Source organism: Lepidothrix coronata, unplaced genomic scaffold (assembly GCF_001604755.1).
Source record: "Lepidothrix coronata isolate B3197 unplaced genomic scaffold, Lepidothrix_coronata-1.0 Scaffold228, whole genome shotgun sequence".
Lineage (NCBI taxonomy): Eukaryota > Metazoa > Chordata > Aves > Passeriformes > Pipridae > Lepidothrix > Lepidothrix coronata.
Window position 1 is genome coordinate 1000021 of NW_016690408.1, and position 27681 is coordinate 1027701.

General features: G+C 40.5%; 1 protein-coding gene and 1 long non-coding RNA gene across 3 annotated transcripts in view; one reads left to right on the plus strand and one right to left on the minus strand.

The window, feature by feature from the left end:
- The window catches only part of LOC108506711 (BMP/retinoic acid-inducible neural-specific protein 3), a 159408-nt gene that overhangs the window by 34295 nt on the left and 97432 nt on the right, over window positions 1-27681 (minus strand). For both annotated transcript variants that reach the window (XM_017834046.1, XM_017834047.1), the window contains exons 5-6: window positions 11553-11658; window positions 8960-9196 (exon numbers count right to left, since the gene is read on the minus strand). In XM_017834046.1, coding sequence (XP_017689535.1) covers window positions 8960-9196; window positions 11553-11658 — 343 coding nt within the window. The remainder of the gene's footprint in view (window positions 1-8959; window positions 9197-11552; window positions 11659-27681) is intronic.
- LOC108506715 lies at window positions 19032-21936 on the plus strand. The gene is made up of 4 exons (XR_001877864.1): window positions 19032-19087; window positions 19708-19781; window positions 21554-21695; window positions 21823-21936. It is a non-coding gene; the product is annotated as an uncharacterized LOC108506715 (long non-coding RNA).

Sequence of the window (27681 nt, forward strand, 5' to 3'; positions counted from 1 at the left end):
TAAGTAGAATTATATTAGATCAAGCCTTCTGCTCCTCCTCTTATTACAATGTCACCACAATGTTTGAAGGATCTGGGAGTGCAATGCCATGTAAAACTTTCAGTAAGTTGATTTGCCAGGTGCTGCTTTAGCAGGAGCTGTACAACGCTTTTACTTTTGGAACAGGGGCAATTGTATTGGCTGTACCCTGCTTTTTGGAGTAGGAGAGGCACAACTGAGACACTGACTCTGAAGAAATTATGCACATCCCACCTGTTCACTTGATTAAAACAGTGGCACCTCCATGGGGGTGGGAGAGCTGGGGAGGGGAGTTTTGGTCGCAGAAGGAAGGGCAGCTTGGTGTATCTGCTCGTGTTATTGATTAAACTTCCTGACAACCACAGAGGGAAGTTAATTACTGGGAGGCAAATTAACACCCTTGCGAGATAATAGCGAAAACAATAATTATATTAAGAACTCAGGAGGGCTGTTTTCTTGGCCTGGAGCCCGAAGCTGTGAGCACTTGTTTTAAAGCAAACCACGGGCTCTCCTGCTCGGGGGCAAATGGTCTGAACCGTATTGATTGAGGTCTTTATTCTCCCTGATTAAAAAAAGCACCTTCAGCTGCCAGTGAGTCAGTCCAGGCTGTTCACAAGGAGTCCTTCAATTAAGATTTGGGCGAGAGACTCCCTTTGCATGGCAATGGGTCTGTTCTGGTCAGGGGGAGGGACAGGCTGTGCCACCTGAGTGCCCTGGGCCAGCACCCCTGGGGTGTCCCTGCCACGGAGCTGCCAAGGACCCTCTGACGGGCACGTTCCCCTGCTCCCCAGTCAATGGACACAAAGCTTCTTAGACAGCAAGGTCAAACTGGCCAAGCTTATAAACTGAAGAAATCCTCCAGCGTTGAGTTTTTAATTCCGGGTTTCATTTTTAAGCTCCTTTTACGTGCATTTTAATCAAATCACTGGACTGTGGTAAGGGAGAACTCCTGGTGGGAACTGTCTTCAGTGCAAATGACAGTGTGGGCCTCTGAGTTTACAGCCTGTCTGGGGTGCCAAGCCAAAGCCAGTCATCTTGTGACGTTATTTAAGATTTGAAATCTCAACACGGAGATCAAGAGTCAGTCTGGGCACTTTTCTTCCACTGTAAATGCAATAAGTTTCTTCTGCTCGGAGTGTACATATGGTAACACCTCTCTTTAAACTGACATTTCCAAATTGTGCCTGCAGTTACCTTCTGCCCTTTTACTGCCTTTTTAGTCATTTGGAACAGATATGAACGAGACATTTGGTACATTAACTATGTTTTAAAATGTCTGTCCTAGGATGCAGTTTCTCTTTGAGTGTTTTTGTGGGTTTTAGGTGGGGGAGTTGCTGGTTATTTTCTCTTCTGGGGTGGAAGAATCACAGAGAACGCTGTCAATGCCAAGATAATTTTTAGCTAGTGATTAAATGGCAGTCTGAAACTTTTTAAAGCAACATCACTGTAGTTTATACAGGAGTTATTGAGGGCACTGTTAAGAACATTATTACTGCTGGTAAGAAGGGAGAAGGCTGGAACCCAGGTCAGTGTCTACATGATGGACTCAATCTGCAAGTTGGCAGCTGGGAAGAATTACCTTTTTACTTGTCAGCCAGTTGACTTTGATTTGAAGATAGTGAGAGGCAATCAAAAGGAATCCCGTGGTGTCCACTTCTGCTAAAACGATTTTCAGAAAGAATTCGTGCCACAGCAAGAGCAAAAATCTGTGCCTTACTGGGCTGGCAAACAAAGTTATACTGGATTTTTCTGCCTAGGGAGAGGGATTTTTGAGGTTAAACATCACAGGCGAAATGCAGGGTGGCTGCAGCTTTTCTGGAGCCCTCCATCAGAAAGAACCCGACACACCATAATCACAGCAGTATTTTAAAATACTTGCCTGATGGAGAGGGGGAGAAAGAAAGCTCCACCTGAGGGACAACGTTGCATTCCTTAATGCACTGCCAGGAGAGAATTATATGACCCATAACTGATTCCAGAACTTCAGCTGACAGTGGCAGATGAGAGGATGAAAAAGCCAGTACCTAACTGATGATGTGGAATTCTTGCCCCCCAGGTTTCCTGCATCTTTATGTTGTGATTCACGTTTGACCTTGAAGATATGAGTTTGTCCTTAGCTCTCATCACAATGCATTTTGTACACCAGACATCTAAGATTTCCATCTTCAGCACTGGACAATCTGTTTAAATTTATTTGCATGTTTTTGTTTTTTTTTTTACTTTAAATTTAGTCTATTTAAATCTAAGTTAAGGATTTAACCTCACATTTTGTTTAACTGCCTGGTTTGGGGTTTTTTTATTTAAGCATAAATATATTTTTAGCAAATTAAGTAAGTCTGGCTGCGGCTGTTATTTTTTGATTGTTACATAAAATGAACAGAAGAAAATGACCCAACAGATGTCCTACTCTGTATTACGGTGTGCTCAGCACCCAAGAGTATCTTCATGCACGAAAAGTGACTATGCAATTCTCTCTTCTGAGAAGTACAAAGAGATTTGTGCAGATTTTGAGCTCAAATTTGATCACTTGCTAGGGGTGGATGTATTGACTGACTGTGTGACTGTCTCTGACTTTGGAACAATCTTAGAATTCCTCCTTTACAGCTTCTTTACAGCCTCAATAACCATCAAGGCAGTGCTGTCCATCTGTAACAAATCCATGAGGCTGGCAGGGAGCGCAGAGAATTCTCCCCTGAGCAGCTGCACTTCCAGCTCGGAGCCAATTGCAATTTTCAGTCTTGATTTTGCTTTGTTTTACCCAGCCCTGTGCAGCCTGGGTGTTGGAAACAACTTTCACCGTGGAAGTGGGGATCAGGGTCCTTCACAAGAAAGAGCAGAGCAGTTTTTGGAGCCAGGAGTGAGGGCACAGTCCTGTTTTATAGAGACACTGGAGTGGGAGCACGAAGGGTTGGTCAATCCTTGGAGGAATCACGACTCAGGACCACCCCCCATCCCACCAAAGTGTGATTTTTAACATGTTTTTGTCTTTTAGAAAGATTCAACAGCAAAAATACCGGCCGAGTTTGCAGAGGAGTTTCTCTTGATTAAGGGCCAGGTGAACTTCAAGAGTGAGAGGAAACTAATTCTTCACTTTTTCCGAGACCAGCTTTGGGCTCTTGTTTGTGCTTGGGTTTACTAAAAAAAAAAAATATAAAAAATCTGCAGATCTGTGCTTAGTGAAAAGAGCCTTTCTTGTCCAAGGCTGGCATTTTACAGCATGGCCATATTTCACACGGGAAAATATGAGCTGAAGGAGAAGGGGGAGAGTTCGGGAAGTGTATTACCAAAATATGGTGGGTTTCCACGTTTTGCAGTTTTGAAGATGGAGATACAAATTCATGACACTATTAAATGGATAATTCTCTAAATCTCACTGCAGACTAGGAAATGCTGGAGATGATCTCTCCTATTACTTTCTGTGGATTTTACATAAAAGTAATTATAGAAGATGCAAATGCTACCCCCCTTACTCCCCCAAAAAATGCCATGCTTGAACTTGCTCATCTTTAGTATTACTGATATTTAATTCAGTAATAAGCTTATCATCTCTCTATTAGAACCCACTTGCTGCAGCCCTTTAAATCCAATTCTTTTATACAAGAGATTTTGGGAACATCATTAATTCAATCATTGTAAAGAAATGGAAAAACATAATTGAACTGAGGAAGCAGGACTCCAAAGTCTCAAAAGCAATCTCTGCTGATGCAAACAAGAAAACTTTGGGAACAGCTTTGCAGTGCTACACATTAACTGAGGATTCAGACTGAATTTTTAGGTGAACCTTTCAAAACTGTGGATTTTTTCAGGTGATTTTGAGTCAGTACATGTAAAAGGTAACCAATGACCAACAGCAAGACATCCCAGAGTTATTAGGGAATTATGAAATGCATTAGACATGAAATCCAAAGGCAGTGAATGCAGGGATTTAAGAATAGCTTGCAACAGCAATTCACTTCTGATAGTGCTTTTGCAACCAAAGCAGTGACTGAGGATGGATGCACAATGAAAAATAGTTTCAGCAAATATTAATGTGCAAGTTAATATCAATTTACTTTGGCTGTACTTCTACCACTGGCACTTTCTGTGATACTGAAATTTACCTTTTGAATTATCTCTGTGAAGCAGATACAGAAGTGACTGAAAAAAAAAATCAAACTCGACATTTTGAGGAGTTGTTTGTCATTTAAGGCTGTAGAAGGATCCGTTTCAAAATATTTACAAGGTGACTTGTGATGTTTAATTATGTCTGCGAAGCCACACGTCTGGTTGAGTAAACAGAGTTTGTGTTATTGGCCCAGCTCTGCAAGGTCCTCCATGGCTCTGACTCTGATCTGCTTAAGCTGGTGCTGGACATTCAAGCACACAAGTCAAATCCAAAGTTAATGGACTACAAAGGATTCCAAAAAGCACATATTTCAGTGCATCACTGAATCCCCTTTAAGCCCAACCGTGGCAAAAAAACTTGTGTCCAGTTTGTTGCAGGCCTGCTATTCCTGCCACAGGATTTTGTACTTAAACTACCTTTGAAAGAACGAGGTTTTAATTTCAAAGCTCCTTTGAAATGATATCTCACAATATATTTGTTGCACGTCAAGGAAACATTCCCAAAGAGATTCTGTTACCTTTGAGGGGGAGAAAGTTATTCCACTCCCAGCACTTGGGGAATGTGCAAAGGGAAGGCAGAAGCTGCCTTTGAATACCAGATATGGGAAAATAAATGCTTGATGGAAGATTTTCTTTTCATGTTTCCAGGAGGCCTCATAAATGCCAGACATAAAAAAAAGAAATTATGAAAATGCACTTTTGCCATTTTCTGTTGTTTGAGCAACCCCATCATCCATGTCCTTCTTTATGTTGATGGCCTTTTTTATTTAGAAAAATGAAATTAAGTTGCTACAGGGACTGCTACAAATTTCTTTCTGGTGTCAACGAGCAGATCACCTTAAAAGAAAATTGCTGTCCTTTAAATTGCTTAAATGAAGTGTTCAGATTTCCAAAGGCACTCAGCAGCCAACCACACCAAGATCACTGTACAGGCAATGTGTGATCATCTTCTCATCCCTGCTGTCAGAATCCAGAGCCTGTGGATGTCTCTGGGGATTTTCCTGACTTTTGTGTGTTACAGAGCAGTGGGTCATAATCTCTGCAAAATGTTGAATTGCCAGTCAGAACTGTGGGTCAGAATTTGCTTCTTTGTACATTGTCTTGACAAGACAGTTTCAAAAACTTCCCAGAGCAGTGATGTGTAACAAGACAACATATTTACCAACACCACCATGTCAGTGCAACCCAGGGACTTGTGGTAACAGCAGCTCAACTGCATTATCCAGTTGTGTCTCAGGCTACAAATTCCCCTGGAAGGCCACTTTCCTGCCCTTTGAGAGAGGGTAAATGAAACACTGCTTGATTCCATTAGAGGGGATATTTTTAGACCTCATTTTGGGTGGTAAGAGCACAGCTTCTTGGAGTGGTGGTCTCAGGGAGAACTTTGCTTACAGAGTAATTCCAAGGCCTCAAGAAACGAATGAAATTTGTTACTAAAGGTTGAACAGCTGCTCGTTTGCTTGGGTTGTAGCTGAGTCTGGAGGCCACAAGATCTGATAAAAAATAAGCAGATGGTTCAGAGTAAACAGTCTGAAGTAGCTCCTGTATTTTCTTTGAGAATTTAGCACATAACCTGACATTAAGAGCTGATATGAAGCTCACTGAGCTAATAGTGATCAAGTGTTACTGAGAGATAAATAACATACTGCTCCGCATCCTCCAAAATGGCATTTGAGTAGTTAAAAAGTTCCTGAAGAGCCTGAGTGGAATCCAATCTGCACACAATGATGAACAACACATTCTGAACTGGAAAGTGCCCAGTCATCTAATTTGTGACAGCCACAGTGGCTCAAAAGAGGGTTGTCACTCCCAGCAAGCCCAAATTCCAGACCAGAGTCCTCCAGGGTGAAAAACAGGAAAATTCTTTGCACCCTCCCTTCAGGCATTGACACACAGGGTCCCTTGAGCCTTCTCTTCTCCATGTGAACCATCCCAGCCTTCTCATCCTTCAAAAAAACCCCTCAGTTGTTTTATCTTGAACAGACAGGAGGAGAGATAACACCCAGGGCAAACAAACCATCTTAAATGGAATGTTTAGTCCTTCCTCTTTAAACTGAATCCTGCCCACAGGCACTGTGCACGACCTCGAGTGAACCTGGTAAGTCTTACAGGTCTGTATTAGGGGACAAGATTAGTTTCTGGAGTCAGGGGACTATTTTGTAACATGTAAGATAAGAAAGGGTTTGGAAGGCAGAAAAGTCAAAGAATTAATTCGCTTGTATTTACTCTACTTGAATCTGGAGTTCAGAGTGCCAAAGAAGAGAATTCATGAATTCATTCATGCCCCTGCTGTTAATAGCAGTCTATTTGGGCCAGCAGTCAGTGCTCTGGATTATCTTGCCCCTCGCTACTCAGACTGAAATTACTACATAATCTGGCTTTGTTTCTAGCTAATTGATTTTTATTATGAATAGATTAGAATAAAACACTGTACTCAACTCAAAAGCTGACTTCCACTGATTTAGACAAAGACTGGGTTTAATAGTTTCTTAGTTTTGCTGAGTAAAGGTCCCTTTCCTTCCCAGAACAAGCCATTGACATGAATCAGAGCACACTGATATTTTAGTGTTTTTCATAATTTAAATGTTGCTCAATCTCCAAACGCTTCAAAACATGTCTCAGTGGTTAGAAAAAATATCTGTATCTATATCACTGTGGCTGGAGATGCTCTCAGATCACGTGTGACAGCACTGGCAGAGCTGCTCAGGTGGAAATACATAGTTTCTATAGGGAGTTGAATGCACAGGGACTAAACCATCTATCAAAAGTTTCCCATGCTGACTTTTATACAAGCACAGACCCATACAAGGTTACCCAGCTCACCTTCCCATGAACATCTTTATGCAAAACAGTTTCTAAGATAAAAGCAGAAATTTCCTCAGCTGCCTCTGAGACATGGAAGTCATGCTTGGTATATTTATTAGGTTAAAAATGATTTAAATAATTCAAGGACTAAAGAGGGGAGTGTGGCATATGTTTTAATGATGTTAATAACCCAAATTTCACACTTCTTAGTAACCACACCTACCACCAATTACCTAATTGACAGACATATGTGAAGCTGGCATTTCAGTGATTCACACAGGACAGCTAAAGAGTCTTTTTTAAAAGCCCAGAATTTAACTCTTCCCAATTTTCCCCTGACATTCATGTCACGGACCTGAACCCAGGACTACAAATGTGGCTGACAACAATTCCCACTCATAATTCACTCGATGCCCATATAGGGCTAGCCATAAGAATCCTGCACAGATTCAGGTGTGTGTGCTCCTCCAGCTTAACTAAAATTCCCCTTAAGAAAGTTCCTTTAAATGACATTCTTCGGGCATTGAACAGTGTCACATCCATTCAAACAGGCCAAAATATGGTAAAATATGTGTCCCTTTGTAAAGTCAATACACTTGTCCTAGTTTGCAAAGTAATAAATGACAGCACAGCTCCATAAATACTTAAAGGGGTCAAAACAGTCACTGGGAAACTGCACCCAAATGTTCACAAAACCAAAACATGAATTCAGGCTTTTATAATCAGAGAAGTCTGTGATCCTCCAGGGGGGAAGTATGGTAAATTCTGGTGTCCTGCTTAAAAGTGAGAACAGGGGTGGGAAAAGGGCCCAAGATCTTCTAAACAGACTCAGGTTTAGGCATCAAGTCTCACTAGAAGTTGCAGCGACTGAAATTTGCACTGATATTGGGTCTCTTGAAATTCTCCCTTCTCTTGAATTGAGGAATCAGTCTTTAGTAATAAAACAACAAACATACAAAATGATTGTGTCTGAAGTACTGTCCATTCACAGTTAAGTATTGTACTGATATCTATCCTGCTCTTCCCATGACCACTGTATAGTCTTCCCTCCCTCTGCTACTGATTTGTTCTCTTTCTCCAACACAACTCATTAGAACCTCTGATTTTTATGGGTTTTTCTGACTCTTTCTTATCTCCCTCATTTCTGTTTCTCCCTCAGTGATTTTTCCCAGGTCTGCTGAGCTCTCCTTAACTTTTCCCACCATCTGGTTAGACAGCTGTTACTGATATCACTGAGCAAGTGAGTTGTGAAAACAGTTGTTCAGACACTGATTTTACCTGTAGTTCCCATTCTCTGTGGGACTGGGAGTTCTGCTGATCAGGACAGGTGAAATGATGTATGAAACAAACCCTGATGCACTACAGAAAAACTAATGTGGCACAAGCAAGTTGTAGAGACGACGTGGACAGGGCCAGTTCAAACAGAAATCAAAGGAAGAAGCAATTTGTCATCTGTGATGGGATGAATTTAGTCAATCAAGGGCTGGCTTTGCTCTCCATGTCAGCTTTATGCCATTGCTGGAGGGACAAGGTAAAGGGGAAGTGCAGGAGAAACTCTGACCCCACACTGAAAAACAGATGTGAAATAAAGCAGCTGTTTCAGCCGCAGTACAGAACAAACATTCAGAATGCACACACGAAGTTTATAACCTGGCTTTGTTCCCATTTTTCTGCTTTCTGCCAGGACACTTCTTGCTCCAACAGGGACCAAGTTCTCATAGTCCTGGATGCCATAAAGAATAGTCAAACACATCTACCCAAATCCTGAGGTGAGTGAACAGACTGGGATCATGAGCTGATGATTAGAAAGTTGTTATTATTGTAACTTCCACTCAGATCCAGGATGAATTTTAAAACATTTACCTTTAGATGTGTGAATTCTGGAGACTTTTGTTGAATAAATACAGCCTGGTCTAGTGGAAGGTGTCCCTGTGCATGGGTTGGAATTAGATGATCTCTAAGGTCCCTTCTAACCCAAACCACTGTACGAAATACAGCCAAAGAGGGGGGGGGGGAAATGCCAAAATCTCACCAGATTCCTCAAATTCGCTGTTGTAGGCGTTCCAAGTCTCACTTATGCGGAGCAAACTTTCTTCCATGGCTTGAATGTCCATGTAGGGACAGTTGCACTCGGGGAATTTGGGGCCACACTGACACCAGCAGTCATTGTCCTTGCAGATGAACTCCCCCTCGGAATTGCAGGCGATGTAGCTCAGAGCTGCCTGCACAAAGTGTTCTTGCAGGTACTCGGGCAGGATGACCTGGAGGCCTGAAGGAAATGGAGGAAAATATTATGTTATTAAACACAGAGGAATGCTGGAGCCCAGCAGCTTCTCCAGCAGGTGTAGCAAGCAGAGAAACACTCATGAAAAACAAAAATACTGATGAAGGGAAAGAGATAACCAGGACAAGAGTGTGAGGGTGAACACTGCCATCCTAAACTGGGCTTGTTTGCCATGTTTCCTTTGATACAGAAAGATATAGTTTGTCTAAAGAATTTTGATTATCTCTCATGATTCTGTAAGGGCAAGCTAAGGATGGGAAAAAATTGGATGGGAGGGACTTTTTGAAAAATAAAATTTAGCTGATCTGTTCGTTTTTCTCTGGGATAATCCACTGGATGGGATGGGCTACAAACCTTGAGAAAATAAACATTCTTAAATCTCCTAAAGGAGAAAGGGGGCTACGTCCAGCTCCAAGGGGGTTTCAAAACACTCCTGGTAGGTCACAAATCCCCCTGCTGTGTGCCCTCACCCTGCCATGACATACTGGATGTCACATTGATGGACCAGAACAGAGCAGGTGGCTCAAAATCTCGACCAGAAATTTGGATTTATTCATCTGAAAACTCTGACCATCATTTATGAGGACCCCAGTGATGGGAATGAGTATTTTACACATACATAATATTTTATAGCTACATTAGTGATCTACCAAAGAGCCACAGCGAGGTAAATGATACATTTTTATTTACTATTTGTTGCTATTTTCTGTGACAAAAATAAACTCTCTGGAAGCAGTGGAGCTTATTTGTGGTCCAGGTAATTTCTCAGCATATGAGTTGGGTATTTCTGATGCAAGATTTTTTTTTTACATAAGCACTTGGGCAGTTTCGTAGAATCATCCCTTATTTTTAGGTCTATACAAAAATATAACTATAACAGTAATTTCATAAACCAGGTCTGACTCTTTCTTCTATCTCCTGTCAAAATTTGTAAAACTCTGCTGTTCCCTGAGTGAATTTTTCAAGGTATATTTGTATGGTTGTGAAGAGCTGTGAAAGGAAAAGAAAGCCCAGACAAACAAACATGAGCCTTGTTCCATTCTTCCACTAAATAGTTTCCACAGTTCTGACAATGTATTTCTGCTAAAGACAATCCAATGGCAACCAACCACTGCCTGAGGGATGCGAAGATTACTTTCTGAATTTGAACAGACAAACATCATGAATATGCTGGAAACCGCTAGAAATCACAAATTATTTCTGAAAATACTCCTTACAACCCAAGGGAAAGGAATTTTTATTTTTTTTAAATATACATTCTATCTGGGGAAAAAAATTATAATTTTATGTTTTTTTATTTATTCTGAGGAGACAGAAAGGAAAAAGGAGAAAAGACACACATGGATATTTTAAGCAAGACTCAGAGAGAATATCCTGAGAGGGAAGGGACCACAAGGATCATCATCCCTGAGAGCTGTTCTCTGTAGTCACCAACAACTTCACACTCTGTCCAATTGATTTACAAATCAATATAGAAACGTTTAAAAATTGGAAATCATTTTATATCTCCCTGCAACTGCAAATTAAGAACTGCATTGTTTTCTCATGGTGTGTAGTCAGAGGTGTGCACAAACACATACATTAAAGGGAATTTAGTGTGTTTTCATGGCAATAAGTTGTTCCTGCTTCACGTGTGTAACTGAAAATAGCAATTATTAGCAGTCTAATCCCTTACAAGGGGACTTATCAGAAATTTTTATCTACCTAAAATGCAGGTTGGGAAATGCATCTCCTGGAATTAAAAAAGAAAAGAAACTATTTAAAAATTATGACTCTCTCCCTCCTTTTCCTTTTTCTGTTTCCCTTTCCCTCTATTTTTTTCCTTTTTTTCATTTTTATATGTGTATAATTACCACTACTTTCCTAATGAGTGAGAGATGCTTAACCTTCCAAATTCCCAAGAGGAGCCTTTTGGACTCCTCGTTATTTGGAGTGTTTAAAAATGCGTATCCTGCCCCTCTGGCGACTCCCTGAATTTTGGTGGAACAGCTGCAGGAGGTGCAAGGTCCTGCTCAGGATGTGCAGAGCAGGCTGAGCACTCCAAATGCCACCCCCTGCTCGGTGGAACCTGGGAATTCAGGCTGTTTAAAAAGTGTGCCAGGGGAGGCAAAATGTTAACAGGGCCACTCAAATTATTTTCTGATGGGTACAGAAATTGTTTCTATTTCAAAGGCAACACGAGGTGCTGACATTTCCTTCACTTTGTCTCATTGCACAAAAACACACACACACAGAAATTAGGGAAAATGACCTTTCACGAAGGGGGAAAGAGAGAAAAAACAAGCAGTGTGATAAATGTCACCCCGTTCCAAAACAAACGAGTGAAATTGCACCTCCGTACCTTGCAACTGAATCTTGTTTTCAGGACTCTGAACCAGAACTGAGCTGACAGAATCTAGGTTGTCATAGTTACTGCAGCCAAGAGGCCCCGTCCGTGTCTCTGTCACCTGTGCCAGGGGAAGGGAGAAGCACTTGCTGGATTATTCAAAGCAGAACGGAGGAGTTCAGAGAATTGTTTCGTGAAACTTCCCTTTAATTCGGCCAGCAATGCATTTCAGACTTAATCAGGGTGAAATAACTCGTTTTAATAGCAAAAAGGAGGGCTGCAAACATTTTACCGACGCCACAAACTGCAGGAAGGGATCTTTCCATGGCAGGGAATCCTCCCAAACACCATAATATCACAATACTGTACGAATACTACAATAGTACAGTGCTATAACAGTGTAATGCCATCCCCACAGCCAACCAACAGTCTAAACACTATTTATTTCTCATGGCTGTGGGAATTACAAGGTTTACAAACATGAAGACTGGGATTTGCTCCGTCAAAACTTGTGCACGTGACAACTCCTTGTTGAAATCATGGATATCCCAGCAGGATATGGAAGTAAAAACCTTTAATGAGCTATAACGGTGGTAGTGGTGGGATATTCTTCATCAGGGAAGGATGTCAGGTAAGATCAGACACAAAATTCAAGTCATTGTCCATTGTAGTCACCAAATCCATGGGCACAGAACCAAAGTACAGCTGCATTTCTCAAACAGAACCACCACCAGCAGAGCCCTGGCTTCACAGCTGAGGATTGTGTTTGGAAAAGAGCAGTGGCTTAAACCAGAGAATCACAGAATCATTAAAGTTGGAAAAGCCCTTTGAGATGGTGAAGTCCCACCATTAACCCACAGCTAACCCACGTCCCCAAGCATCAGATCTACACCTCTCTTGGACACTTCCAGGGATGGTGATTCCACCACTGCCCTGGGCAGCAGCCTGTTCCAGTGCTTGGCCACTCTTTCAGTGAATAAATTTTTCTAATATCCAATCTAAATACCCCTTGGTATATTTAAACACACACCCCCCCCCCCGTGTAAATATATTTAAAATTAAAAAAAATAATAATAATTTATATGCTTCCTGGGATATTGCAGATAATTCTTAAGCGTCAACGAAGTGATTATAAAGGGGAATTTATTTTTAAAATGAAAATGTAGTTTCTGAGCAGTGAAGCATGGCTGTGATGCCCAGGGCAGCCGGGCAGCACCACAGCAGAACAGGCAGCAACAAAAAACCCAAACCCTCAGCAGAGGTGGATGTACCACGATCTCACAATTTTTAAACTGGATTGAGAGCTGTGGAAAATTCATTGGCTTGTGGTTCCTTTTCCTTTATATCAAGACCAGGTAGAAAGAATAAAAGCAACACAAAGACTCTTGCACAGGCATCACATTTTGGCTTGGACACAGCTGGAATGACAGCTGTGATTTACCTGGGATCCTTCAGTCCTCTGCCAATAAGGAGGCCAAAATTCCACTCTAAAATCTCCTTTTTTGGTAACACCCCCCAGCCCATTTACAGAATCCCAGTCTCTTTATACAATAACAGAGAGAGTTACCCAGATCAAACAAGAAGAATAGCCAGAAGACAATAAAAGGCAGGTGAATGTTGCAGTGAGTTTTATCCTAGCTCTGAAATATTATGCTCAGCCTTCATCTGTGCAATTCTTTATTTAAAGCCCCATTTATTTTAGTGTTGTTTTTGTTTGTATGTTATTATGATTTTCAACCACTTGAATATAAGGCAATGGATCTTCATAAAGTCAAATGAAATGTATAAACTGTAAAGCAAATTTTACACTTCCTATCCATTCTTATTACTCTTATGTCTCCTGAAATCACAAAATAAGGAAGGTTAGTAAGTAGCTTTTTAGTTATTGTGCCCTTTTTGTTCATGTTTCTTCACTCCATCTGAATTATGCAAAACATAGGTAGAGACTACCAGTGGTTTGAGTGAGAGCACTTGGTGTATTTAGGTGTGCCAAGAGGCAAAATGGGGAAAAAAAATCACCATTAAAAGTTTTTTTGACTATTAGGGACTGGTTATGTAAATACATTGATTCAGAAGAAAACTGATTCTATGAAAAAAAGCCGAGGACAGTTAAATTTGGATGTGACTTAAGAGATGTTCATGACTGTTACAAGGAAATAATAAAATATAGTTCTAATGATAGCAATAAAAGACAATGCTTAATGAATCAGGCAATAAACAAGGACTTTTTCTATTTCACTCAGATCTATATATTTATATTATTCACTCTTTTACTTTTTCCAAGTACCTTCCCCTTCTTCAACCAGCTCTGGTACTTTTAACTCCTGCATGGAAAATACATTGCAAGAAGAAAGTCAAAATGTATAGTCTCAATATGTAACAAAGAAATACTAAAGAACACGAAGATCATTCAACCCTCCACTTTTGATGGGTGACAATTCCAGTCAGAGGTCAAAGTGATGCAGTTCCACGTGCTTTTTTTATATTTTGCACAAATCCTGCTCCACAAAGATTGTAAACCAGAAAGAGAATCTGTGTGGTTGATAAATGGAAGCTTCAAATTCCCATCAAATTTTCTGATCAAAAAGAAAAGATTTAATTGTCATAGATCACAGAATCACAGGTTGGTTTGGGTTGGAAGGGACCTTAAAGCCCCTCCAGTGCCACCCCCTGCCACGGGCAGGGACACCTTCCACTAGCCCAGGTTGCTCCAAGCCCCATCCAACCTGGCCTTGGACATTTTGGGGTAACTCTTGTTGATAAAAAAGCAGACTAGGGGATGGTGGGGGGGGGAGTGGTACAAATACATTAATTCTGGTTTGATCTTAGTGTTACTGGTATCACAGATGATTTTACGTTTTTTTGTTTCAGGAACAACAGAAGTGAAATTGGAGAGGCAATGGCACGTCTTTAATTATCTTCCAGGCAGAGAAGTGTGACTGTGTTCAGTCCCAAGATCACAGCTGAAAACTGTTTTGTCTGAGAGTGCACAAAAAAAGATGAACCAATAAGAAAGGAAAGGTAAAATCTAAATGCAGATTATGCTGAGATGGTCCAGAAGGGACTGAATATGCACAAAGAGCACCAGAACCACATCCTTGGTTTGTAAGACAAAGAACACCAACTCACAAAGCCAAACACCACAGAACAAAGTTATTTAATAACCAAACCCCCGAAGAAGGGGTAACAAAACAAGGGTGAAATCTCTGCCACGAGCCAGGCAGGCTGTTCTCCAGCCTTGTTTGCAGAGATTAGCACAGAACAGGTTTCCCTGGGCAGCAGGGCTTTCAGCTCCCAGAAATAAACTCTTAACAATTTGGCACTAATGAGACAAATGCCTACAGTTTTGAGTCAGTTAAATCTCATAACCATGGTGATAACGACCCGATTATAAGTGCACTGAGAACACAACTCCCGGCACTTCAGCAGGGCTGAATTCTTGTGATACCAGTGGGTAGTATTTCCCTGGGAAATAGTCTGCTTTTTGTGTCCATGATAATTAAGCCTAGAGAAAGACATTCCTAATAAAAGAGAAATGTATTTTTCTGCGGAGATTTTGCTCCTGGTGTGTCCTTTTCCACGCACAGAGCTGACATCCCTAACGCTGTGCTGCCTTCATAAAGCACTGTCCTCTTCTGAGAGACTCTCTAAAAAGGTATTTGGCTTCTAAGGAAGAGAACTTAACCAACACAAAGGAGTATGAGACAATGCTGGTCGCTTCAGAACAGGCAGCCACATTCATATCCCCATAAACCTCTTTAATATTTTGAACAGTCAAATAATTATTTAAGCAAACTCATCGTACACACGTGATGGAAGAAGGTCTGTTCTGAACAACCAGTGCAGGCAGAAGGCAGGGTAAAGTCTGGAGTGGGGAGAGAACCTGAAGTCCTCAGGATTCTCCTAAATAACATGCTGGTGGTGTTGGGCTGATGGTTGGATTTGGTCATCTTAGAGGTCTTTTCCAACCTTAATGATTCCATGACTCTCCCCTGGACCTCACCCTCCCCTGTTCCCTCAAACTGGAATCCCTGCACATTCTGCAGTCAATGCTCATTTCACCTTAAAAAAAGTGATCAAATGAATAGGCACTAAATGTACTTTCTGTTTAGATGTGGATCTCCTGCCAATTCTCTTCTTTCCCCCCCCCCCCGGCTTGACAGTTTTTCACAAAAGCACCTTTATGCCAGCACTTCCCTTTGCCACCCAATAGTTGCTGCTCTGCTGCCCTACTTATGTCATTGAATGTATTTAAAAAACTCCCGCTAATTAGTGGGTAATTAAAATAAATCAAATTTTCTGAGTGTTCCAAGGACTGACACTTCTCCTGCTATGGGCTGCAGGAGGTACAGACAAACCAGCAGCATTCACAATGTTAGGGGTTGGATTCACGTTTTCAATATCACTTCATTAATTGCCAGCATTCTAAAACAACACCTCATAGGCAGGTAATGCTTTCAGCACATTTTCTACCAGAATAGGGCTGATGTTTCAGTTTGGAGAGCCCACTAACTCAGGAGACCTGGAAATGTATTTTTCTGTCATCTGTAAGATGGAATAGGAACAGTAAACTTGATCTTCCTGCGAGAGTAGTAATTGCAAAATTTCCATTAACTTCATTACAAGAGGAATAACGACTTTTTTTCAAGTTTTTGGGCAAGGAGACAATGTTGAATTTTACCAAATGCAACACTTAAGCTTCCCAGGAGATCAGTCTAATCCTTCTATTCCCTCTCCTTTTTTATTGTGCTCTCGGGAATTTACTGGGAACCAGACTGCTCCACTACAATGAGATTGAAATGTATTCTCCTTACATAAAGCATTAAACACTCCAGAAATCAGAATATTCTAGGAACTAGAAATAAACTCCCACTGTTTGAATTCTGTTCTCTTGTTGCATTTGTCAAAAAATATGATGTTTTTTTTAAAGGCTGTTTAGGGATAGAGAGCAATCACCTCTCCTCTCAAGTCTATTCCCCACTATCACGGGGAGTAATTTATTGGCTGTGAATTCCCAGAGAATCCACGAGAACACTGAAAGGAGTCTGGCAGCACTGACAGTCCTGGTATCAGAGCCACAGTTTTCCCCTTCTCAAGGACATTTTTAATCCCTTGCCTGTGAGATGCCACGTTCCCGTTGCATCCTTCTGGAATGCAACCAGGAAGTCTGCAGGAAATGAGGCCGCTGGAAAACCAGTCAGGGCAGTGTTGCCAGAGCCTTTATTTCCCGCATTTTCACAAATCAAAGGTGCATCAGCCTCATACAGAGAATGAGGACAGGCACTCTCCCTGAAAGAACAGGTTATCTCTTTTAATTAATCTTGAAGAACAGATGACAGTGAAGTTCTTTTATGGACAAGCAGCAGAGCTTGGCAAAAATGTAATAAAAACTGACTATTTTGTCTCAGTTTCCATTTAGCTATGTCTACTTGCTCATATCTTACTTAAATTAACACTAATATTATGTTTTCACGGCTTTTATGGCCTAAAGAGAGAGCTGAGCAACAAACAGTAAATGAAATCTATATATTCGGTTTAAAAGATAAAATTAGAAGCAGAGAGGACAGTGCAGATACAAATTAAAATGATATTTCATGTTTATAAAAACCTCAAGGTATCTGCAGAAAGCAAAAGCAAAGCTGCCTACTGACGCAAAACCCAATTCCTAACTTTGCATCCTTCTCCAAACGTAATTCCATTACTGTATAAAGGACAAAGAAATTTTGGGGCACAGACTGTAAAGGGAGGCCATCTTCTTACATCTAACTACAAAATCCCATGCAAGGACTTTCCAAGAGTATTAGGAACAGGATTCATATCTTCATGGATCAGTTCCAATATCCAGTGCTAAGGCTACTGGGATTTTTCACTGTGTCCCCATTAATTTCAGGAAGACAGGATGATTTGTCCCTTTATAATACTCACAGAGGTTATTAGTCATAATAATACCGCAGCTGAATGAAAAAACCTATTTTTTTTTAAGTTGGGAAAGTATGAAGAAAAACTGTAGTCCTTCCTTAATTACAATGAATAGTTAAAATGTTCCTTTTCTTTGTGAAGTATCAGGAAAAAGACCAGGTTGGTAAATATAAAAATTAGCTTTAGATCATCTGGAAACATTTTACCTCCAAAGGGGTCAGTTTCAAAAATTATATATGCATTATTTTTTAAGAGTTAAAAAATAGAAGAAACTTGTGCTAATGAAAACATGTGACAGGTTAACATTAGGTCCTAAAAATAACGCATTTTAAGACCTGAAGCTCAAAAATCAAAATGATAAGGGCAGGTTAATTAAGAACCCAATTTTCCATGGAGATCCTATTAGGATTATATGTTTCTGTGCAGTTCTAAAACAGAGAAATAATTCTCTGGACTATTTTTGAGTATCGAAAGGCGAAAAAAAGCCCTTCTTTAATGTGACATCGGGGGTGCACAAAAACATATTGCACACCCTGCCTGCAGAGGCTCTTTGCAACTTTATATAATCATCTAATTACAATATTTAGTTTCTGGTTACAATATCTGGACTTTGCCTCATCTGTTACACCCCAAAGCTGGCCCCTCTCCCAGTGACATCCCAGCAGGACATTTTGCATGTCCATTTTATTTTCCCATCCTCCAGTCAGACTCCCCTTCACTGGGTTGTCATTCCAACCTCTCCAAAGAAATCACATTCCTGTCCCTGCCTCTCTGCTGGCTCGCTCTGCCTGCCTCACATAGGTGTTTGTAGGGATTTATTTTTAGGTTGTACCCTCATTACTTCCCACCCATTTATTCCCTCTGGTAAATGACTGTAGCACATTTGCCCTTTCTGTCTCACTGGTACTGCCAACTCTCCATTTATGGTTTTGCTAAACTGTTATTTTTATGCTGCTGGTTTTAATGCTTCCCAGCACATTTGAAGACCTACCTACAGAGTCAGCAGCTACAACTGATCTATAATTTAACCATTAAACCCCTATCAGATGTTCGAGTTAAAGGGAGTTTAGCTTGGTGAAATTTGTACTAGAAAAGAAAAGCAATTCAATACTGAAGCTCTAAACTTCATTTCACAGGGATGCTTCTCAGTGGTAGATGACTAATTTAGGTCTGTTGTTCTGTAACTTTGATTGATTATGTTGTTACACGATGATTGTGTAGGTTAACCTGTGGTGAAAGCAAATCTTTGCCTTTAAATCCCACAGACTCGTAAAAAAAACATGGAAAGAAGGTCTGAGACTGGAATCTGATGTTCAAATACTGCTGCAGCCAGTATGTATGTCATGCATAGGGCATGGCCACATTATATGAATCTTACTCAAAGTGGGCCATTAGGATTGACAAACTTGTTCACAGAATCATGGAATAATGGAATTATGGAATCTTCAAATCATAGAATCACAGAATTATGTAATCATAGTGTCACAGAACAATAGAATCATAGAATCCTAAAACCATACAATAATTGAACCATAGAATAACTGAATCATAGAACCACGGAATCATTTAGGTTGGCAAATACCTCTAAGTCCATTGAGTCCAACAGTTCCCCCACTAAACCATGTCCCCAGGTGCCAGATCTACACATCTTTTAAATCCCTCCTGGGATGGGGACTCCCTGGGCAGCCTGTGCCAGGGCCTGAGAGCTGTATAAGTCATAACAGACTTAAGATCCAGAAACAAATCTCTGGCACCTACCATGTGTTGTTTTCTTATTATTTGATGGGGAAAAAAAGCATCTTCAAATATTTATCTGCAATTGCATTTGAAACTCCAAAGGCCAATATCGAATTAGCTGAAGAACAGTGAACCAAACAGATCAGTGTTGAGTCTATTCTGATGCCTGCACATACATTGATGTTTTCTAAACTATTTAAGCGAGTTAAAGGAGCAATGCCCATAACCACTTCCCTGGAAGTGTCCAAGGCCAGGTTGGACGGGGCTTGGAGCAACCTGGGCTAGTGGAAGGTGTCCCTGCCCATGGCAGGGGGTGGGACTGGTTGGGCTTTAAGGTCCCTTCCAACCCAAACCATTGTGGGATTCTATAATTTCAGGGCTTATCTGCAAACAGTTTAAACCCCAGGGGTCAGAAAAGAAGAAAACTGGTTCTCATTTACCACGTTCAATCTTCGTATTGAAATTATTCACAGCGGAAAAAAACTCTCCCAAGTTCTCTCTGTTGCCATTCCAGTTGCTAAGTCTGGAATGCAGAACCATCAGCATTTACAGCCTGGCTGCAGACAGAAGTAGTTGAGGAAGCACCAGGTAAGAATGAGTGGGAAAGGAGGTGTTTTATCTGGGATGTAAACCTCCTGTGTTAGGACAACTTGCTGCAAGCCTGAGATGAGGGTAAATACACCTGAGGGTATATTTGATCAAGATACAAACATTCACACAGTTCTACCTAGAACTCTCCACTGTGAACCAAACAACCCTTCTAATTATCAATTATATGTATATAAGTAAAAATTGCTTTTCAGGTAACAATTTTTGTTGCTGTGATAATAAGCACTATTATAGATAAAATAAAAATTACAGGGGAAGTCAGGTCAAGAGGAAAGAAGCAGATTTGCAAGTGAAGAACCATACAATAGAAAAAATGTTTGGTTGCAAAGAAACCTTAGACCCCTGATATTTTTGCCAAAATAATATAAATTCCCCTTTTTATTCCCTCTGAGACCAATTGTATTCCAGATAATTCTATTGTCTGTCTGCCACAGCTTGGAAGGGAGAGCTGTATCCAGGTTTCACAGTTCAGTCAAAATGTTTTGGAAATGAGAGTTGGTAGCTGTGTTCTGTATCCAGAAGTCTGGTCTTTTGGATCTGGTCTGTCAAAATATATGAGGAGAAAGATCATTTCTTTTACACCTAAGTCCTGTCAAATATGCACAGTCAAGTGCAGAACCCTGTAGCACAGGGCCTGAGATGGTTGTGGTTGTACTCACCCTTAAATGTAGAAACTTGTGATGGCAAACACTCAAAAGGCTAAAGATTGTGGAAACTCCTTTTAGTGAAGGAGAACAGGGAAGGTGTAAGTAGGTGTAAGTACCAAACCATGTTTTCATTCAAATAGAGAATCATGGAATATCCTGAGTTGGAAGGGACTCACAAGTGCAGCTCCTGGCCCTGCACAGACACCCCAGTGATCCCACCACGTGCCTTATCCCTCATGTCCCTTAAATTTTTAAGGAACACTCAAATGAAAGAATATCTCTCTGTCCAAAACTGAATCTGAGTGGCACCTTCGAATCAGTTTAAAGTCTTACTCAGAATAAAAGCAAAAACTGAATTCGTAAATTTGCTGACTTCGATTAAATAATCAAAATATTCATAACTTCAAATATAGCGAATGTAACTCAGGCATTTCTGCGAATTTACAGTAATAGAGACCATGAGGAAACTGGAACACAAAGAATTCAAACATAAAAGCCATTTGGAGAGATAGGAATTACAGCTGGGTGGGAAACCCCTGCAGATATACCGAGATCCTCTATTTTCCTCAAGAAAATACCAGATCTTCCCCAGTGCAAATCAACATTGCCTGTAGTGGAACATTCTGGATTTGCACCATGGGCATTTCCATGTTTTTGGCAGGTGGAAATACCTCTGGCATTGAGCCTGGCTCATCAAACTCTGCTCTTGGACCTGAGCTCATTCACCATCCTGAAAGACTTGTGGGTGGACGAGCTGGGCGCTCTTTGGAAAGTTTTGGTCAATAACTGAGTGATTCCCAACGTTGTTATTTCGTGCACAAAATAAAAAGGGATATTTAAATGCACAGAAGCCTGCTCTTAGAATTAGGCTCTGAGGGCAATGTTATCCAGACAGACTGCTGGGCCCAGCTGGCAAATCCTTCAAATCACCCTGATTCGTGGGAATAGAAAGACCTATCAGATATCAAGACCTGTTCATTAAAACGTGCATGAATGTGTCCTACTATGGGTCTTGCATTGATACGAATTTTGCAAAAGATGTTTAGAACATAGAATCATGTCCAAGGGTTTTATTCATTTCTTTCTGTTCCTGACATGGATGAGACAACGCCAAGGGCAAAGAACGACGCATCAGAAGGGCAAGAGCATTTCTTCCACCAGAAAAAAAAAACCAGAAAGAGAAAGAGCTCGAGCTCCTATGAGCATGAGAATTTAGGGAAAGAGGGAAGTTCAGAAGGAAAAAGAGGTAACATATGAAAAGAGAGCAGCACTTATTATCCAGTCTGCAGAGTCCTGTGGAGTGAGAGGACTTTGTTCTGCTCAGAATCGAAAGGAACTCAACCACCAGCAGGTTTTGTTTTGTTTCCATGCAGACTCCCGTGGAAGTTTGGGCATTTCTAGGCATCCAAGTGTCCAGCTCCTTTCATGATGTGGGAGGTGAAAAACCTATTGACAGGAGTTGTTCTCAATTAAATGTCATACATAAGGAAATATGTGTAAATTCACGTGTCACCCTGTATTTCCTTCATGCCCTTTTGCTTCTCAGAAAGTTTCTCTTGCCTGTAGTGCACAATTCTTTCTAAGCCATTACACTGTGATAGCAGGGTAGAAATTAAATCACACGCTGTAGACTTGCCAGTTCTGTACATTTTCATCAAGGAAGGACAGATCCTCCCCTGTGTGAACCAACATCAGAGTCAGAAAAGCAGACCCACACATTTTAGCACCATTCTTTAACCAAGTCTGTAAATTGCTGTGCTTGAAGGAACATGGGCTGTTTCCTTCTGACAATGATACAAATGGCTCAGTGTTGCTGTGAATGTCAGATTTCAAACAGGGAACCAGAGTATGAACAAAGCTCTTGAGTGGACTAAAACGTGACAGGGAAAATATTTTAATGGTCCCCTTTCAAAGCACGTTCTCTGTTATTGTCAACTTATTTTTACACCTTAAGGATTTCATGAAAAGTTGAAGGAAAAACATGAAATTTCTTTTTCCAGGCTCTAGGTACTCCTGGAGAAGATACAATTAAATTTCCTTAAAAATCTACCTATTTAGTGGGAGACTGCATACACATATCCTCCATTTGGTGGAATTATTATAAATATTGGAAAATTATGAATTCCTGTGACAGTGACACAGGTGTTATTTATTTTTATATTACTTCTAATAGAAATCAAAGGAAAAATACCATGAAATGTATGAACTCTTCCCTGGGAATGAGAGGGCTGAATTACTTATCTACAGAGATAATGAACAGTATTTTGACAGATTAGGAAGAGACAGCTGGGGCTGAACTGTGCAACTCTGATCTCAGGGATAGGGGTGTGCGTGCAAAGGCACTCCTCTGACGTCAGTGGAGTTTGCTCATCAGAAAAGGTCAGAATCTCACCAGGCAAAATTAGAAACACCTTTTATTTTACCCACTCGATTCAGTTACGAAGTCTAGAGAACAGTGATGAAACTTCCAACCTTTAAGACATTAAAGATCTGAAAAGTAAAGATCACTCTATAGTACAGAAAGTCCCCTGGGTGAATAATAAAACCTTTCTTAAACCCAGCTCCTGCTACAGTGTAGAGAGGCATTATATGTGTCATCTTGTAAGAGCTTAGGTTACAGTTTTGCTGTCAGACATGGAAATCCTGCTGAAGCACCTGGTGGAGGTCTACAAGATAGAAATGAGGGTGAAGTGCAGAAGACAGCAAATGATGTGACTCTCAGTGCCAGTCACCTACGAAGGATTCTCACACAAAGGATATTTTCAGGTTTTTTTCACACTAAGTGGGTAGACTGAAAAGGATGGTTGCAAATTGAATCCTAAACTATAACAGCAAACACGTAAAAATGTATTATGGGCAAAAATTCTCTAGGAAAAATAACATGTACATGGAAAACTTGGCACAGCCTTTTATTGTTCTCTACTCTGATTTCTTCTGCCTCATAGTCTCTATTCCTCTGAGGTATTCCTCCTAATCTGACCTTTGTGTTCATACAAGCTGTTGATACACGATATCTCGTATTTCTGAGAGTTCAGAGGCAGGGAAATGTTCTGTGAATTTTATAGTCCTTGCTTGACATTCTCTGACCTGCTGACAGGCAGTAGTTGCCAATTAGAGAGCGGAGGACAGGCAGAGTGCTCAAGTTTCTCAACCCAGCCAGAATAAAGATCAAATTAAAATCCATACAAATCTGAGTGCCTCCACATTCGTACTGGAGTGCTCTGCTCTGACTGCACTGTTCAATATGTTCACAGTGGATGTCTCAGTATCAAAACCCTTCTCCATCTTCTGGGTTTATTTACTTTAGTTTCAGGGGTTTTAGGGGAAAAAAAAAAAAAGAAAGAGAATATGGAACATTTAAGGAACTGTGATATGAATTGTTTATAGGTTTTTGACAACTGTGATGGCAAGTGTTGTGTGAGTGCTGTTAAGGTCTCTCATTTACATATGGATATTTATAGCCTGCTCAGGGTTTGGCAGTCTTTATTTCCCTGGCTTTGTTTTTTTTTTTTTTACTCTTCTCTCTTGACTAAACCAAATAACTAATATACCAGACTCCTCCAATTTGGTTTGCTTTATCATGTCATATGATAAAGCATGTTGTTGTTTCATGATGCTGGTTGTTTTTTTTCCCTAAGCGAAGAAGAACAGTTATCTAAATTCTCTCCAAAAGGCATATCCCAGCATCTCCATTATGTGCTATTTTATTGGTTTGAAAAGGCATCTCACGCTGTGCTGGAAGGAGCAGGTGATGTTGTAGCTCCTTGCACTCATCACTCCTCTGCACATGAGAATGCTCTGAGACAGCGGCGCTGGGACCAGAGGCTGCTAAAAAACACCTCTTTTAACCAGTGTCTGCTGCAGCTGCTGGGCTGGATGGTGTCAGTGCTGGTGCTGAGTGTGCATTCTGAGGGGATTAGTGACACGTGGCACTGCATTCACCTGCTGCTCTGCTTTTAGAATCGTACAATCATAAAATGGTTCGGGTTGGGAGGGACCTTAAAGCTCATCTCATTCCACCCCCTGCCATGGGCAGGGACACCTTCCACTATTCCAGGTTGCTCCAAGCCCCGTCCAACCTGGCCTTGGACACTCCCAGGGATCCAGGGGCAGCCACAGCTTCTCTGGGCAACCTGTGCCAGGGCCTCCCCACCCTCCCAGGGAAGGATTTCCTAATATCTAAACTGAACCTTCTCTCTCTCAGTCGGTAGTGGCAAAAAAAAAAAAGATATAAAATCCATAGCAGAAATTTGGCATCCTAAAAATCTGCCTTTCTACTTATCTGTTATCACATTAACAGGACTGTTGGGGAATTTTTATGGTACCCCTTGAGGTAAATAAAACATATTTGTGCTTAAATATTAAAAAAAAAAAAAACAAACAAAAAAAACAAACCACCAAACACAAGACTTAACAAACAATGCATTGGGCAGAGTCCTACTACCTCCCACTAGCCCAGGTTGCTCCAAGCCCCGTCCAACCTGGCCTGGGACACTTCCATGGGATCCAGGGGCAGCCACAGCTTCTCTGGGCAACCTGTGCCAGGGCCTCCCCACCCTCCCAGGGGAGAATTTACCCCTAATGTCTACTCTAACCCTGTCCTCGGTCAGCGTAAAGTCATTACCCCTTGTCCTCTCTCTGCTTGCCCTTTCCAAAGTCCCTCTCCAGCCTTCTTGAAAGCCCTCTTTATATACTTTAGGTTTTTTCCCCCCTTTTCTCTCACGGTTTCAAACAGTGAGGGCCACATTCCCCCAGGACTCGTGTTGCTTTACCCACTGAGGAGTTCACCTCTCTGTCACCCTTCAGAGAAAGCAGCCCTGGAGATTCAGATTAATTAAAACTCAGCTGTCCAAATGACTTAAAGTTGTTCTTAATATCATCACCTGAAATTCCTCAATAAGATATGGAAATAAACCCCTAACCTTAATAATATTTAGTGTGTTCTTAGAATTAGTTAACAATCCACACGTGGCAGTCACAAGATTTCATTACACCTGGGATGAATTTAACCCAAAGATTTCCAACTTTGGGTTAAAAATCTATAAAACCTCCTATATTTCCTTTTTACAATGAGACAAACACAAACCCTGTGCTGTAGAAGATAGTACAGAGACTTCTTTGCTACCTGAAGGGTGATGCCCAGGGTCTAACTGCAGGTCCCTGGTCTTCTGGTAAGGTTAAATAATGACCTAAATTTAAATTTAAAATTCTAGCTATAGAAATAGTGAGCTGGGTTTGTGAAGCTTTTAATATTGAGTGGAATTTCTAAAGAAACCTGCAAAAGCATTCATAAAATGAAGGCAAGAAGGGTTCAAGATCTGGATTTCAAAAGCTTCCAAAAAAATTGGCTGTTCATGCAAAAGTGTGCAAACAATTGAGAATTTTGAATTTGCCAGAAACCTGACGAAAGCACATGGCTTTATAGTATTTTAGCATTTCTACTTTGGATTACAGCAATTATTGGAACCCACGGAAAAGCACGTTCAAACGTGAGATATGAAAGGAAAAAATATTGAATCAAGCGAGCTCCAAAACAAAGAAAAAAAAACCAAACAAACAACCAAAAAAAAACCAACCAAAAAAAAAAAAAAAAGGTCTGTATTTCAGGCTGAGTTTTGAGTGAGAAGTTAATTTCATTACACTTACGTTTCCTTTCTAACAGCCCACCATGAGTCATTCATGGGTTAATTATAGATAATCAGATATAGTTACCATCACAATAGAGCCCTGTTGGTTGTAATCAAAAGTTTTCAAAGACAACAGAATGCTTAAATCTCTCGTAGCAAAGAAAAAAAAAAAAAAGTGTTTGGGGGAAAGTAAAAAGCAAATTGCACAATAAAATTTAATTGAAATTAGAGGGCACGTTCTCAGGGATGTTTATTCTTTCTCACTCAGATGGAATAAATGGGCCGTAATCTGGCTGTAAATAGCTGGTGGAAAATTCAATTTATGCATCTGTTCTTCTGTTGCCTCCTGTTCTTTTGTTGCACTGTGGCTGTCCTACAACTGTTTGGACCCTAAAATAACATGTATTCTGTGGTCTCCCCGCCCAGCTCCCATGAAAGGAGATGAATTCTGGGATGGAAGGTGCTATCCTCCAAAAGAAAAACACTGTAATCCCCCAAGAGGCAAATACTGTAACACTTTTTTAATACAATACTGAAGGAATGTATGTTCAGGGACTGTTAAATAAGTTAAATATTGATACAAGCTACGGGTTTCTCCCATGGACATTTTGATTTCCAGTCAGATAATGTTGTAGCAGGATGATGTTACCTTTTTAAATGTGGACTAAGCAATGTATTGTCCGTGTGATTAATGCAAAGCCTCAGGGCTGCTTTTAAGGGTAATTATGTCACGGTAACAAACTTGATTACAGGCAAATTTGATTAACAAACTTGATTCATCAAATTCATCTCTCCCACTCCTTTCCTCATACTGCACATTAGCAGGCTTTGCTATGAATAGTGTTGTTTCTCACTAGGTAAATAAAAACTAAATATGAAGGCTTTAATGTTAATTCTCACTTTCCTCTTCTTAATGCTTTCCTTTCTCTGTGACAACTTCGTTTTTTGTTAGAAAAGCTTAATTATAGAACTTATCAAAATATTGTCTTCCTGCATCAGTCCCACAAAATAATATAACAAGAACTGTGAGAAGAATATTCAGCAATCACATATCTCAGTGACATTGAACAAAGAAGATAAGAATTTCTCCAGTGTTAATTGCTTCAATTCCATAAGCGAGAAAAAAATTATTCATTATGTGTTGCTTTCTAAAGAGACATCTTTAGAATTTAGGAAAACAGACATCTCTTGCTGATTTTATTTAATTTTTTTTTTTCCAGAAGACTAATTGAGCTTGATCACTCTCACCTAATATTTGATGCCTTGTTGATTGGGCTCTGTAACTCAGAGACTTAATGGATCACATTCTGTGTCCCATCTGGAAAGACCTTAGACCTTAATCTATTAAGGAAGAATTCATTAGTCTGAGAGGATGGAAACATTAGGAACTGAGTGGCCAAACCTGGACACAGCCCTGATTTGTGAGTGGGAGAGCTGCTCATCCTCTTTCCTGTGCTAAATAAATCCATCCTTGGGGGTGCTTTAAGGCAGCTTCAAGACTCTGTTCTGCTGCTGAATGCTTATATTTTTTTTCCTTACTATTTCATGGTGCTGTAGATGAGATAATATTTCTTTCCACATTGTTATTTTTACATTTTTTTTTGT